The 16,832-nt window shown below is 33.6% G+C and overlaps 1 protein-coding gene across 1 annotated transcript; it reads left to right on the forward strand.

The window, feature by feature from the left end:
* Window positions 1–11,600: 11,600 nt before the first annotated feature.
* Window positions 11,601–12,743, forward strand: LOC112793474 (pentatricopeptide repeat-containing protein At5g48910). Its single transcript, XM_025836233.2, has one exon. It carries the CDS (start codon window positions 11,601–11,603, stop codon window positions 12,741–12,743), a length of 1,143 nt encoding a protein of 380 aa, XP_025692018.2.
* Window positions 12,744–16,832: the final 4,089 nt, after the last annotated feature.

The raw sequence follows: 16,832 nt of genomic DNA on the forward strand, positions 1-16,832 counted from the left end.
GAATAATGTATTAAAGTTATGTTTATACTAAAAAAAAAAAAGCTTATGTTTAATTCTTGGTGTTCATATATAGTTCAGGGTTGATATATTATTTTATCAGAGAAGGGTCAAATTAGGTGAATGAACTTTAGATGGTACATGTATGCTAATCAAATTTTGTGTTGCAAGATCGTAACCAGGGGAGTTTAGTATCTTTAATTTGATTCTTGTTGGGTCGTTGTCTAATGTTTAAGATTATTATTGGTGTATATTATCTTTTTATTTCTTCTTTGCTCCCTTAATTAATTTATATAGTGGTTGTTGTTGTAGTATTTAAAAAAAAAGAAAACTATTAAGTGTTCTTGTAGTATTTTGCCTCTTAAATTTTGCCCTATTAATTTTTTTTTTTACTTTTTGAAAAATTTTAAATAGAATAATAGAAAGATCAATAATATAAGGCATTCTTATTAATTTAAAGGTTAACACTAATTTTTTAAGTTTGGTTCCATTAAAAATATATTTCAATAAATTTTGTCTTTTTCATATATTACAAATCTTACATTTATCAAAAAATACAATTTTTAAATAACTTATAAATGTGACACATTTTTTTTTATCTTATTGGCTAATTTTTGAAGTAGTGTTAGACTAACTCAACCTAAATTTTAATATAATAATATCAAGAGGTTATCCGACTCTATGTCAATATATTAGATAATTATTTGGAATTGAATTAGGCCCATTCAACATTAGTTTTAACAACTCAGAAATAGAATGTAACCTATCTAGCAAATGAATATATATGTGTAAAATTTAATTCACTTTTTCTGTTTGATTTTGCTCTCCAATTTAGTCACATCAAAATTTTATTGACCTCTTGTCTTGGATTTTGTTTTCTTTCCAAATTATGGTAACTAAGTCATTTTTTATTATTGTATAAATTCTTATCATGCGACATGCATCGTGTATTAAGAAAATTTCTTCTTAATTAATTTAGAGGAAGTTATACTTTCTTCGGATATGATTCACTAGAAAAATCTTCTAAGAAAGTCTATGCCAAAAGAGAGAGGAAAAAAAAATTAAAACCAATTGTGGTAACCATAATAATAATAATAATAAGAAGAAAGAAGCTATAATTCAACCAAAATTGGCTGTGGGTTATTATTATTTGTTTGGTGAAGATGACAGTGGCCAAAGAGTATTAGTAGTTTTTGAGAATTTTTTAGAAAATGAAAATTGTTAAAAGATCAAAGTGTCTTGATCTGAAATTTTAATTGTTAGAAGATCAAAGTGTGTTGTTGTGAAATTTTGTAGAGGTGAATTTTTTTTTTGGGTTAATAAACGGGGCTTAGCCCAAAAAGATAGATCTAAATACAAATTAAATGGGGCAAAGATATTCATTGATCATCATTAGCTAATATGCTTACTACCTCTGTAGGAAGAGTGTTCGAAAAATGAAAGCTAATGTTCAACTCTAAACTTTTACACGCAAGGCAATCAGCACATTTATTTTCCTTTTTATAGATATTTACAAAAAAAAGGTTCCAGTTCCTATTTTTTCAATTGAAAATATTCCTGATCAGTGCATTTGGATGGTTCTTTAGGTTTTTGGGATTGCTGATAATATCAATCACAACCTTTGAATCACATTAAACAATTAGCTTTTTTATTCCCGTAGTTCAAGCCATATGTAATCCCTGATCTATTCCTTAGAGTTCTACCTTGAAGGTAGTATAATCTCCAATATTGTATGCAAATCTCCTAATCCATTTGCTACAATTATTTTTGAGAAGGCCACTATATCGTGCCTTTTTATTGTTCTGTTTGAGGTGCCATCTGTGTTGAGCATTATCCATCCAAGAGGAGGGGATGCCATTTTATATTCACTTCCTCTCTTCTTTCCCTCAAATTCTTACTATTGTTCCTTTCAAAAGCTTCTCTTATCTCCTTGACTTTCTTTAAAATTTTCAAGTAGGATTGAGGTGGTCTTCTGTAATTTTACTCATAAGCCTTCCTATTTTTTCAAATCCAATGCTTCCAATAAGCAGTGAAAAAAAAATCTTGCCAGTTTTGGTTTGGATCCCTGTGAAGAGGCTAACGCAGATTCATTTCCACCCAATCCTCAAAATTGGTATTGAAAAAACTTTGTATCTTGCTTTGGTGGATGTCTTGTCTCCATGTTGGTGCTACTCTGATGCAGTTTCTGACAGCGTGAAGAAGGTCCTTTTGCTCGTCGGTGTAGAAAGGGCAATCCCTTGTGCCTCCAAATATTTTAGCCCTGCGCTGGTTGGTTAGAAGATGATTGTGCATAATCTCCAATTAAGAACCTTAGCCTTTTGGGGGCTTTTTCATCGCCATATCATTGTCCACTTTGAAGAGAAAGGTTTTGACCACCCCGCCAAAGCTTTGTAGGTCACCCCTGTAGAGAAGTCAACATCCTCCGTATGTCTCTAGCCAACTCTATCTACTCCGTTCTCTCTCCTGGGTGGGAGTTGCACCATAATTTTTTTGGTAATATCTTTATTTAAGTTATTTCTTAGCTTGTTTGAATTATATTTCTCTTTATCATTAATCCACTCCCAAACGGTGCTATCTAGGTCTGGGTTGTTGTTGATCGCATGGTAGATGAGGAGACCTATTTCCTCCACCCAATTATCCAACCAAAATTTTGTTTCCAGACCATCTCCCAGTATCCTGTAGTTATGTTCGTTGAATTTTCCTGTTCTGTTGATGTACTTGTGATAAAGAACTTTACCCTATAGAGAATTAGGGTCTTCTTTTAATTGCCATATAATTTTTAGAAGGAAGGAATCATTCATAAGGTTTAAGTTGCGAAAATCTAGCCCTCCCTCATGTTTAGGCAAGCATAGAGTTTTTCACCCTATGGCGTGAAGTCTTCTCTTGTGCTCCTTATCCCCAGATAAATTTTTTTTGGATTTTTTTGATATCCTGGGTCACTGATTTTGGTATCTTCTCATGCTGCATGCCAAAGTTTATGCTTGGACTGATGATGGCTTGAGCAAGAGTGATCCTCCCTGCTTGAGAAACGCATTTGTGCTTCCAACCTTTTAATTTACCTCTAACCCTTTCTAAGATAGATTTAAAATTCTCTTTCCTATATCTGTTGTTGTTTAGCATAGCTCTCAAATATCTGTCAATCTCTTTACTTTTCTTGAAATCCATTTTTCTTAGAATGTCTGCTTTGACCGTTGGTTTTATATTCTTAGAGAAAGCGATGGTAGTTTTAGCTATATTTATTTTCAGACCGCTAGCTTTGCTAAATCTTTCTAAGCTATCTTTGATGGTTTTCATTTGGGATAGGGAGACTGGTGATTGGATTTTTGACGGTTTAGAATTTCACGAATGAATTCTCGTTGCAAGTATAGTTTCTAAACCAACAATAATCCTTTCATACAAAAAGTTGTTTGTCACTAAAACAAACCCCTAAAATTTATAAACCGAAGTATTCAAACCTCGGGTCGTTCTCCCTAGGAATTGTAATGAAGTGTCTTGTTATTGGTTGTGAGTTATATTTGGGGTTTTGGATAAGAAGCATGAAAGTAAATGGCAATGAAAATAAACTAACAACTATAAAAGGCTCTTGGCAAGGTATGAAAATTAGAAGTCCTATCCTAGTTATCCTTCTCAATTGTGATGAGAATTGTTCATTGCTACCACTTAGTTAACCCTTACTAAATAAAGGAAAGTCAAGTGGATGAATTGACTTGAGCCACAAGTCCTAGCCAACTCCCAGGGAAAGACTAGCTTTAGTGCACTCCAAACCAATTAGCAATCTCTCCAATTACCAATCAACAAAGGAATTAGATAACTCAAGTATCACTAATTACTCTACCTAGGCCAAGAGAAACAAAATCTAACTAATAGCTATAAGAGACATTTCATCAAACACATAAAAGACAATAAAAGTAAACAACATAAATTGCAAGAATTAAAGAGAGATCTAACTATAAAGGCAAGAGATCAACAATAGAAAAGCAAAGAAGAACAATTATTATGAATTACCTCTTATTGAATTGAAAGAAAATGGAAGGAACAATAGTAGATCTACAACAAAACATAAGAACAACATAAAGGAAATTACAACAAAAGAATAGAAGAAGATGAATGTAGCAACAAAGAATTGAGAGATAGAAGTAGAAGAAGATGAATTAAAATCTAGATCTAAGAACTAATCCTAATCCTAATCCTAGAGAGAAGTGAGAGCTTCTCTCACTAGAAACTAACTCTAACTACTAAACTATGACTAATGATCAAAAGTATGTTGATTCCTCTTCAACCCTTGGCTTAAATAGCATCAGAAATGAGTTGGATTGGGCCCACAAGACTTCTAAAATCGCTGGCCACGTGTTGCATTAAGTGGGTCATGTGCCACCATCGGCGCGCCCGTGCGCGTGCGCGCCCCTATGCGCGATGCAACTATGACAAATCTTATATCGTTTCGAAGCCCCAGATGTTAGCTTTCCAACCCAACTGGAACCGCATCATTTGAACCTCTGTAGCTCAAGTTATGGTCGTTTAAGTGCGAAGAGGTCGGTTTGACAGCTTTCCGGTTCTTTCATTTCTTCATGAGTTTTCCAACTTTTTATGCTTTCTTTCTTCATTCCCTTGATCCAATCTTTGCCTCCTAATTCTGAAATTGCTTAACAAACATATCAAGGCATCTAATAGAATCAATGGTGAATTAAATTTAGCTATTTTAAGACCTAAAAAGCATGTTTTCACATTCAAGCACAATTAAAGGGGAATATACAAAAAACCATGCTATTTCGTTGAATAAATGTGGGTAAAATGTGATAAAATCCCCAAAAATCACTACAAGATAAACCCTACAAATGGGGTTTATCAGAGACCTCTGCAAAAAGGAGAAGGTCATTAGCAAATAAAAGATGGGATATGAGTGGGCTACTCTTACCCACTTTGAAAAGGTTCCATTCTTCTTCCTCCACCTGTGATTCAATTAGATGAGAGATTTTATCCATGCAAATAACAAATAAGGAAATAAGGGATCTCCCTGTTTGATTCTCTTTAAGGGAGCAAAGAAATCAGTTTTGTTACCATTCCATAAGATGCTGTAGTTGACTATTTTGACCCCTTCCATTATGATATTGATCAGTTTTGGAAGGATACCAAATTCATGAATTCTATTGCGAATGAAGTTCCAATTCAAATTATCATAAGCCTTTCAAAATCAATTTTGATAGCCATGTAGGATTTTTTTTCCCTATTCTTCCTCATTGAGTGCCATATCTCTTTTGCAATAATAATATTGCAGATGAAGTTCTAATTCAAATTATCATAAGCCTTTTCAAAATCAATTTTGATAGTCATGTAGAGTTTTTTCCCCTATTCTTCCTCATTGAGTGCCATATCTCTTTTGTAATAATAATATTATCTTGTATTTTCCTTCCTGGTATGAAACTAGAATGGTGGGAGGATATTCTCTTACTTAGAATTGGCTTGATCCTCTGCACAAGAACTTTGGAAAGGATTTTATATTTTACATTGCACAAAGCAATTGGCCTGAATTGGTTTATGAACTTTGGGGCAGGGATCTTTGGTATGAGAGCAATGAGTGTTGAATTTGCTTCTTCTATGAGTCTTGTGTTGCATCAACAACTTTTAATAAAGTAGCACACTTTTACTTTCATTAGCTCCCAATTGTTTTTGAAAAAGTGAGCTGAAACCCATCTTCTCTTGGGGCTTTGAGGGACCCAATGCTAAAAAGAGCATTTTTAATCTCCACGTCAGTTGGTAGAGCTTGCATCTTCCTACATAAAGAAGGATCTAAATTAGGGAGTATGCTAGTGTTTAAAATTAAAGGAACAATCATTACCTCTTCTTGATAGAGGTTTTGGAAAATTTTCAGCATGTGTTGTTTGAGACTTCTGTTATCTTCGATCAAGACTCCATTTTGGTCTCTTAATTTCACAATCTTATTTTTTCTTCTTCTAATGATGGTCTTTGTGTGGTAGAATCTGGTATTTCTGTCTCTTTCTATGATCCACTGTTCTCTTGATTTTGGAAGCTAATGGATTTTTTCTTTATCAAGGATAGAATTAAACTCTTTATTCAAATCATCTTCAAGTCTTTTTAGAAAGAGATTTTGACCGTAAGAAGCACATCTTTAAATCCCGGCCAACTTGTTCAAAATTATTCTTTTGGCTCTAAAGATATTGCCAAAAATATTTTTATTCTACTCTTTCAATTCATTTCGGACAGTGGAGAGGATGTTGTTGAGACCGCTCTCTTTGCTCCAATGTTGATGAAGGAAAGGCTCAAAAGATGGATGTTGAGTCCACATGATTTCAAATATGAAAGGCCTATCTTCTTTGAGAGATTTGGCTTCAGTGATAAGAATGGGATGGTGGTCTGAATTGATTCTAGGTAATACTTGCACAATGTGGTCTTGGAACTTTGTTCTCCATTGGTCGTTCGCTAAGGCTCTATCAAGCCTTTTAAAGACTCTGCCATAACCCTCCCATATCGGACCTCTCCAAGTGAATTTGGATCCCACACATCCAAGATCTAGAAGGCCATATATGTCGATCCAGTTTGCAAAGAGATTGCATCTTCTATTATCCATGGGGCTTTCACCCCTTTTTTTTCTATTTTGTCCTTTATCTCATTGAAATTCCCTGCAAGAAGCCAAGGATGATTAATATTGTCTGCTATTTGTTGAAGTTTCAACCATAGGATATCTCTCTTCTGGACTTGAGGGCTGGCGTAGACTCCTGTTAGGAACCAATCCTCTTCCAGAGCATTTTTTATCTTTACATGGATAAATTGTTGGTTTAAGTCCACCACTGTCACGTTGAAATTGTTGTTGTTAAAACAAATCCAAATTCCCCCAATAAACCCTTGAGCTTCTTCTATAATGTAGTTGTTGAATCAAAGGTTCCTTATAGTATTTCTAGCTTTATCACTGCTTGTCTTTGTTTCGATAAGGATAACAATATATGGTTTGTATTGGTTGTAGAATTCTTTGAAGGTGTGCCTAAAGCCGTGCTAGCCGCACCTCTTGTATTTCAGGCCAAAATAATCATTGAGGCAAGGGGGAGTTAGTTTAACCGCATATCAGCAGCGTCCTTGTGTCCCGAATCATCCAATACTGGCATTTCGAAATCAACATCTTTTATCAGGTTTTGTATGTATTGCTGCAGATCAGTTTCCATGAGATTCTGCTTTGTGTTTTCTCCTTTTCCTGGGTCAGGGGATTTTGTTTCTTCTCTATTATGTTGGATAGGAGAGTTGTTAACTCCTTCTTGTGTTTTTGAATTTGGAGGCAAGTAATATTTTGAAATCCAATTTTCTTTATGTGATTTCATTCTATTGCATGTTGTGATGTCTTTTTTTCCTTGTTCTTTTTGATTGATAGGAGTGAATTTTTCCTGTTGTGAATTGTCTTGTTGTTAGAGTCGTTTTTTGTGAGTTGTTCTTGTGTGTTTCTTTTATGAGGATCTTGTGTTTGTTCCTTGGTGATTTGCAAATTTTGGGCCTTCTGTCTTGATCCTGTGGTTTTTTCTTGCTTTTTTCATTAACCATATATTTTTCCATGAGAGGTTTTGTTAGGTCGACTTCCACATAAAGTCGAGCAAATTTACCTCTACAAAGATGTGATATATTGTAGTCCACTTTGCAAGTTTTGCCAACCAAATCTCCTATTTTCCTTAGGACATTTTCATTATAGAGTTTAATAGGAAGTCCCGGAAGTCTTACCCAAGCTGTGATTTTGTCGATAGTGGTGAGCAGAGGGTTGAAATACGGTTCTCACATCCTAATTGCGAGATAGTGATCATAGATCTTCCAAGGAACGTCAAGGAGAGCATGGTCCATATCCTCTTGAGCATAAAATTTTGCCAAGTAGAAGTCATTACCCAAGTCTATAACATCTATGCTACCAAATCTGCCCCACATGATTTCTAGTCTCTGCTTTATGGTAGTATAACTGATTTTACGTCCCAATAATTTCACAATTAGTGATCTCTACCATGGCTTTCTTAGTTCTGTTTTTGCTGCCTCGTTGATAATGATATTGAATAATCCCTTACCTATTTCTTCTACTGTTATGTCTAGTTTTTCGGCTTGCTTTTCCTGAGATTTGATTTTGGCGTGCTCTGTTTTAGGGACCACTTGTTGATCACTTTGCATTTCATCATCTTCAGAGGAGAAGGAGTCATCTTCTATTTCTGGATTGTTTCCCGCTACTATGTTCGCATAGGTTCTTTCTCTAGGAGCTTCTTCTTCGGGGTTCATCTATTCCTTATTTCTTGGGATGAGAGTGGTAGTTCCTATTCCTGTGAAACCTAATTCTCCTTTCTTCACCTTCTTGATACTTCTGCAAAGAAGGTCTTGCTCTTGTTCATTTAGGTCATCTTCGTTAGGTGCTATTTCTAGTCTTCCTCCGCTGGGCATGGTGGAAAAAAAAAAGAAAATGTTCTGCTGATAACAGCTAGTTTTTTTCAAATAGGAAAAGAAGATATTGTAGAGGTGAATTTAATTGTATACTCATTTGTAATTTATGTTGAATTTAGTTGTCTTACCTGTTAGATACCTCGCGATTTCTTTAGGAAAAAATCTGCGCCTGGTGAAGACTTGAAAACTGATCATAGATAAGGTAGAAGAGAAGCTCAGCTTATGGAAAGTGAAGGTTTTAAACAAAGCAGGTAAGCTTGTCCTCATCAAATCAGTGCTGAATAGCCTACCGATTTATTACCTAAGTCTGTACAAGATGTCGAAGGCGGTTGTGGACAAGCTGATTGCTCCATAGAGGAGCTTTATGTAGTGTAAGGGGGTCGGTAATTATAGTATCCCTTTAGTTAAGTGGGAGATGGTTCAGCACTGAAAAAGGCTGGGGGCTTGAGGGTTGGGGATGCAGTGCTTAGAAACTTAACGCTCTTGTTTAAGTGGTGGTGGCGGTTTTCAAAGGAGGATTTTCCCTTGTGGAAGAAGATTGTATGTTCGTGTAACAATTTGAACCATAATGTAATGCTAGCAAATCAGCCGTTACCAGTTAAAGGTGGGCCCTGGAAAGACATCTGTCAATTGAATATCAAAGAACAAAGGATAAGAGAAAAAATGGTTATTGGCTTGGCGATGGAAGTAGGGAATGGAAGAAGCACCCTGTTTTGGGAAGATAACTGTTTGCAAGGTGGTCCGCTAAAAGCGAGATTTCTAAGACTCTTCTCTATTTCAAACCAACAAGGATCTGTGATAGGGAATTATGGGTTTTGGGATGGGTTCGAGTGGATATGAAATTTTCAGTAGAGAAGAGAGTTGTTCCAATGGGAGCTGGAACTTGTCCATCAGCTTCAAGAGAGGTTAAGGCCAGTGAAGTTATCAACTGGTAGAAAGGATAATGTTGTTTGAAAGTTTGATAATAAAGGTGTTTTTTCTACTAATTCTTTTATGCAGGTCCTACAATCGGAGATTCTGTCAGACGAGATCACGAGCTATAGTTTCACAAGTTCAATTTGGAGAGGAGTGGTACCTCCAAGAATTGAGATTTTTAGTTGGTTTGTGCTAGTTGGTAGAGTTAATACCAAAGAAAGGTTGACTAGATTAGGCGTATTCACAGTAATAATATATGTGTACTGTATAAGAAGGAGATAGAATCTGTTCATCATTTATTTCTTCTATGTGAGCTAACATGGCAGGTATGGTGCACTTGGTTGAGGTCTTTTGGTAGAGTTTGGGCTATTCCTAGAATCATGAGAGAACTGTTTGAGAGTTGGACTGGCAGGCACAATCGAAAACAAGAGCAGAAGATGTAGTTGACTAAGTTCTTTGCAGTGATTTGGAACATTTGGTTGGAACATAATGACAGAATTTTTAATAATAAGGAAGCAGGTGTTGAGAATGTACAAAGGAGAACGTTTTTAAGCTATAAAGAATGGACTGGCAGTGATCCTTTTGGTTGTTGATGGCAATGCTGGAAATAACAGGGGATTTATGACTTTTGTATGCAGTGCTGCAGTGATCCTTTTGGTTGTTGATTATGTAGGTCCGCAGCTTATGCAAAGTATCTCACCTGTTGTATTGATAGACAAATTAAGAAATATCAAATTTTTTTATCTTCTATTGTAAATGTGCACATTTTTCAATAATATGGAAAGATTTTGATATGTATCAGGATACTTGACAAGTACACTAGTATATAGTAAATCTAAAACGTTGATATATTCAATTAAATATGATGATAATTCTGATATTTAGAAAAATTATTGACATGATTATGTAGGTCTGCAACTTATTTCCAAGTATCTCACCTATTGTATTGATAGACAAATTAAGAAATATAATTATTTTCTTCTGTTGTAAATGTGCATATTTTTTAATAATATGGAAAGATTTTGATGTGTATCAGGGTACTTGACTAGTACAATTATTTATAGTAAATCTAAAACGTTGATATATTCAATTAAATATGATGATAATTCTGATATTTAGAAAAATTATTCATGTGATTATGTAGGCCTGCTGCTTATGTTAAGTATCTCACCTATTGTATTGATAGATAAATTAAGAAATATATTTTTTTTTGTTATAAATGTGCATATTTTTCAATAATACGAGAAGATTTTGATATGTATCAGGATACTTGACTAGTACAATTATATATAATAAATTTAAAACGTTGATATATTCAATTAAATATGATGATAATTCTGATATTTAGAAAAATTATTCACATGATTATATAGATTCGCAGCTTATTTAAAAATGCTATCTCTTTGTTTTTGGTTTGCACCAGGTATCCATCAAGCGGGAAGCCCAATGTTATCTCTTTGTTTATGCTCCACTTCTTTGCTTAAAAAAAACCTATTTTTGAAAAACAAATATGCTTTCTGGCCCATTCTATTCTAATACGAGGCCCTTTCTGGCCCATTATATCCTTTACGAGGCCTCTTTAACTCTTTCTTTGATACGGACAAAAAAAAGCCTCTTTCTAAGACGTGTAATTGACTAATTGTTATCCCTTATATATTTTTGAATGATCAAGCCTCTTTCTTAGATGTTTGCAGCATTCTGGTAGCTGGAGATGATATAGGAAATTAGGAATTACGATTCACATACAAAAGTTAAGTTTTATGTTTGGCAATAAAACCAAAACCCTTCTTCAATTCCATAATCACCACCAGATTATAACAACAAAACAATTTTCATTCTTGTCTTGTCTCCCCAAAACACCTTCATTGAACCAAATCAAGCAAACGCATGCAAACGCCGTCGTTTCAGGCCTCCATGGCCGCACCGTTTCCCACATTCTCTCTCTTCTCCTCTCTCTCCCCACACTCCCTCTTCCTTACTGCCTCTCCATCTTCCACTCACTCTCTTCCCCTTCTCTCTTCGCCTTCAACACCATCATTCGCTGCCATGCCAAATCCCCAAACCACCCTTCCCTTTCTCTCTCCTTCTACTCCCTCATGCGACGCCGTTTTCCCTACCTCAGACCCAACCAGCACACCTTCACTTTCCTCTTGCACGCATGCTCCAAAGCCAACAGGGTACCGGTAATACTTGCCCAAGGTTCATTACTTCACGCGCACGTCATCAAGTTTGGGTTTTTTCCGCACGTGTTCGTACGGAACGCTTTGATTCACATGTATTTTGAGTGTTCGTGTCGTGATTCTTCCAAAAGGGTGTTTGATGAGGATGCCCTCTTGAGGGATGTGGTTACTTGGAACTCCATGATAGCGGGTTTGATGAGAAACGGCGACATTGTTGATGCGGAGAAGGTGTTTGATGAAATGCCTCAGAGGGATGTGATATCTTGGAGTTCAATGATTATGGGGTATGTTCAGAATGGGAACTTGGAAGATGGGTTGGAGTGTTTTAGGTTGATGAGGGAGAGAGGTGTGAGGCCTAATGAGGCTGCATTGGCCTCTGCGCTTTCGGCTTCGGCTATGTTGGGTTTGTTGGGTTATGGAAGGTTCATTCATTCTACCATTGAGTCCTTAAGGTTACGGGTGACTATTCCTGTGGGAACTGCATTGGTTGACATGTATGCCAAGTGCGGTTGCATTGAAATGTCGAGGTTCTTGTTTAATCGGATGGCGAAGAAGGATGTATGGACATGGAATGTCATGATTTGTGGGCTGGCTTCACATGATCATGCGAAGGAAGCACTTGAACTGTTTCAGAGGTTCATTGGTGAAGGTTTTCGCCCGGTGAATGTGACTTTTATAGGGGTACTGAGTGCTTGTAGTAAAGCTGGTTTGGTTAGTGAGGGAAGGCATTACTTTAGGTTGATGGTGGATGGTTATGGAATTCAGCCAGAGATGGAGCACTATGGATGCATGGTTGATCTCCTCGGCCGTGCTGGTTTGATAGACGAAGCTGTTGAGTTGATAGAGACAATGGAGGTTCCACCAGACCCTGTATTGTGGGCGACATTACTGGATGCGTGTAAGGTTCATGGATTTGTGGAAATGGGAGAAAGGATTGGAAACAAGTTGTTACAGTTGGATCCAAACCATGATGGCCATTATGTGCAGTTGGCTGGGATATATGCAAAAGCAAGAAAATGGGAAGACGTAGTTAGAGTTCGAAGGTTGATGATTGAGAGGGTAAACAACAAACTTGCAGGATGGAGCTTGATTGAAGTTGATGGCAGAGTTCATCGCTTTGTTTTAGGGGATAGAGACCATGAGCATTCTTCGGACATTTACAAATTGCTTGAGACAATAGGACTGAGAATAACTGAAGCTTGTCACTCTGCCAAACATCTTACCTGTTTTGCATAATGTAGTTTTTTACATTTTCTTCGTAGTTTGATTTTCCTAGTTCTGCATGATTTAGTCATTATATTCGTGTCAATTTAAATTGAAAAAATAGGCAAGCACACACCCATGTAACCAGGTTTGGGGCTTCCGCATATTCACAATGATAATGTATAAGATTAGTTTATGAATTATGAGTAATGGAAAAGTCAAATTGCATATGGATCAAATCCCCCTTTCTGCATTTCTTTCATGTTCTTGTTGATTATATTACACACCAAAAAGTTAGGGCTATAAAGAAATTGTTATGCAGTCATGAAATTATTTTTTCAAAAAATTTAAACTAATAAAAAAGAGCAGGTGAATTATTATATTTCTAACACGTCCTTCTCTTAGAATTTGTGTAAAATTTGCATAGGTGTTTTTTCTTTTCATTTTGCCTCAAAACGAATTTTTTTAAAAATTTAAACTAATAAAAAAGTGTATAAATAATTATATTTTTAATTTCCTCACACAGAAACTTTTTTGGAATTATAATTAATAGTACATCACTATATATCTTTATCAAACTTGTCTATTAAATCAGCGAAGATTGGCCCTAAAAAATATTGATTTTGGTTTCTTATTGTATCCCTTAACCCGACAGGTCAAAAACTAATTTGTCACGGTACTGATTTCCATTTAAGAGATTGTCGTTGACCCATAAATTACTGCATACACAAAATTTTGTATTGTTACGCTTGTAGTTTTTGAAGGTTAAAACTATAAATACATGGCTCTACTGAAAACACCATTTAAAAGTAGAAACAACTAATGGAAGATAAAAATTGTCCGCATTACGTTATGCGTATTGCTTACAGTTTCATTATTATGGTTAAGTTTGATTCCTTAAGCCAACGTGGATACCTCTTTAGTAGGTGATTTTGTTAATGTCTTTCAAGTATTTACTCAGCTCTGATAAGACTTTGTCTTAATCTTAAGATGATGATTAATACTATATGCATATATTAATAGCTGTAAGCCTGTAACCTCAAATTTTCATGTTAAACTTTAATTACATTACTAAATTACATATAATAACATAAGGAGCAATGTTAAATATAACGACCTAAGTTTTCAAACCGTACAAAATTACATAAAAGCCAACGAATAATAGTTTAAATAGCGTAATCTCTTCATACTTATCTAGAAATCACGGATTTGAGTTTTACTAATTTTTTTTTAAAAGAAACTGTACAAAAGTTTACAAAGTGGTACTTTCTAAGAAAACCTAACTTCAACTTGTCAAATGTCAATTGAAAGGAGATTTCTTGTGATTAATTTGTAACAATCAATGTAAATAGTATTTTTTCTTTCTTTTTTTTCCCTTTTAGGAAGAAAAACTTAATAATTATAAAAAATAAATGCAAATTATAATTCAAAGTTAACATTCATATTGATTTCCCAAAAAAAAGAGTTAGGTTTAACATTTTGGTTCTTAACAAAATTTTATTATTCTAAAAGATGTTCTCCAAACATATTATTTTTTATAAAGAGAACTAATTTATTTTATAATGATATTGTTTTATAATAAATTTTGTTATGAAAACCAATTTGAATTGGTCGAGTAGTTAGCTCATTAGTTAGCGGTAAATCCTTAAACAAATATTAGGAGATTTGAATACTTGTAGTAACTTATTAGTTAGCGACAAATTCTTAAATAAAGTTCAGATTTGCGACGAATTAGTTCTTAACATATTAGATGGAGGATACAGTAGAAAACTATAAATTTTGTCATAAACCTATTGTCCAAACACATATTAAAAATTTAATTGAAAATAAAGAATCAATCTGAATAATTATCAAAATTTTTAAAATAATAAAAATTTATTAAAAACTAAACATAACACGTGTGACTTCTAAGGAATGAATGAATGATCATTGTTAGTGCTCTCTTTATGAGTGTTCTGTTTTGGTATGTGAATAAAGTTGAACCTCAATCATAATTGGAATCGATATTACATAGTTATTATCTTTTCTCTTCTAAGGAACAAAACTTTATTTGTATAAGTTATTTAATATAATTTATTTGGGAGCACTCTACTATACAGATTGAAGTGGTATAGAAAACGAGAATAAATTTTTTTATAGTTATTTTTAATTATTTTATTGTTATTTAAAATGTGGATCTTACTTTTTTTTTAATCTCTCTTTCATACCATAAAAAAATTTATAAACTTACATTTTTACCATATAATTCACCTATCTATATATCTTGAACACTTCACTTTATTTATTTTTTATTTCTATAAATGGATCCTACTTTGCTTCTATTTGAATTATTAAATGATTCCATTATTTAACCTATTATTAAACTTTAGCCCATCTCTAATAATTGTTCTTATTTTGTTTGGATTTTGTTTCGATTGAAAATATATAATAGAGTGAAGATTCGATACTCTGTACCATAAAGCATAGCCAATCTTATAGCAGTGCGATAGAATTTACCTTTAAGTTTTAAAGATACTTTTTTGTCACATATAAAACTAGATGCATTCCGCCATTTTGACCAACTTGCTTAGATCCTGTGATTTACATCATGTTCAATTTTTCCATTATCCTGTATGATGCATCCAAGATACTTAAAATTTTTAACTTTTCGTAGGATATTTTCTCCAATTGTCACCTCTATATTAGGGTTTTCTCTTCTCAGACCGAATTTAAATTCCATATATTCTGTCTTACTACGGCTTATGCACAGATCATACACTTTTAGAACTTCTCTCCATATGTCCAACTTCTTATTTAGGTCTTCCATTGACTCTCCCATAAGGACGATATTATCGGCAAAAAACATGCATCATGGCACAAACTCTTGGATGTGCTCTGTGAGTACTTCTAAGACTAATGTGAAAATGTATGAACTTAAAGATGATCACTGGTGTAATTCTATACCAATAAAAAATTCTTCTGTCACACCACCTTTAGTCTTCACACTATTTGTGACTCCATTATATATATCTTTAATTGCATGAATATATGCAATCCTTACTTTCTTCTTTTTTAAAACCTTCCATAAGACCTCCCTTGGCATTCTATCGTACACTTTTTTCAAATTAATAAATGTTATATGTAGATCCCTTTTATTACTACGATATCTCTCCATCATCTTTCTTAACAGGTATATTGTTTTAATGATGAATCTATCTAACATAAATCCAAATTAATTCTCTATTATCTCTGTCTCTTTTCTCAACTTCTGTTTTATTACCCTTTCTCATAAATAAACAATTAATTCTTTAAATATGCATGAACTAAGTTAGCCCAAAATGTGTAGATGGGATTGACCTTCAAATCATGGAAGGCATCCACAAATGGGTGTTTTTATGTTGATTTTTTTTCGGTCACAAATTAAAAATCAAACTTTAAACTTTTTATCTTATAGTTATTAAACCGTACCATAAAATAACTTATCCAAAAAACTTCAATTAAGATAAATAAATAATTATATATATATAAAGAAATAATTTTAAATTTCAAATGGGTCCACATACATTGTGGATGGTTTGGGCCTCATCAGTGTCAAGGGTGATCGCCAAAAAGATGTCATTGGTGACATCATAGTGATGCAATAAACCCAATAAAAATGTTATTTAAATAATAAATTTAGCTCATATATATTTTAAAAATATGTGATAAAATTGTTATTAATAAAATTTTTAAATTTTATAATAAATACAAAATAAATACATCGAAAATTTAATTTTTTATATTTTAAAAAAAGACTTTTTCATTTATAATTTTAATATTGTCTTTAAGACATATAATCAAAGAAATATGTTACTATCTAAACTTTTAATAGATAAATATTTAAACATTTTATATTTTTAATAAAGATTTTATTTGTAATTTTAAACATTTATTTTAAAATATAAGAAGACAAATAAGTTTTTTAATATTTAAATGTCTCGTATTTTAAAAAATAAAAAATATTTTATATTTTTAATTAATAAAAAATTTATTTATTTTTGAGTTAAATTTTAATTGCCGAAATATCATTTTTCAGAAAAATTTGGTGCAATTCTAATTTCTATGACACACTACATGTTAGTGGCAAGAAACAAATTAGGATTG

Source organism: Arachis hypogaea, chromosome 1, assembly GCF_003086295.3.
Source record: "Arachis hypogaea cultivar Tifrunner chromosome 1, arahy.Tifrunner.gnm2.J5K5, whole genome shotgun sequence".
Lineage (NCBI taxonomy): Eukaryota > Viridiplantae > Streptophyta > Magnoliopsida > Fabales > Fabaceae > Arachis > Arachis hypogaea.

Coding starts and splice junctions, on each gene's coding strand:
- LOC112793474 (XM_025836233.2), top strand. CDS start 11,601: ATGTATTTTGAGTGTTCGTGTCGTGATTCTTCCAAAAGGGTGTTTGAT.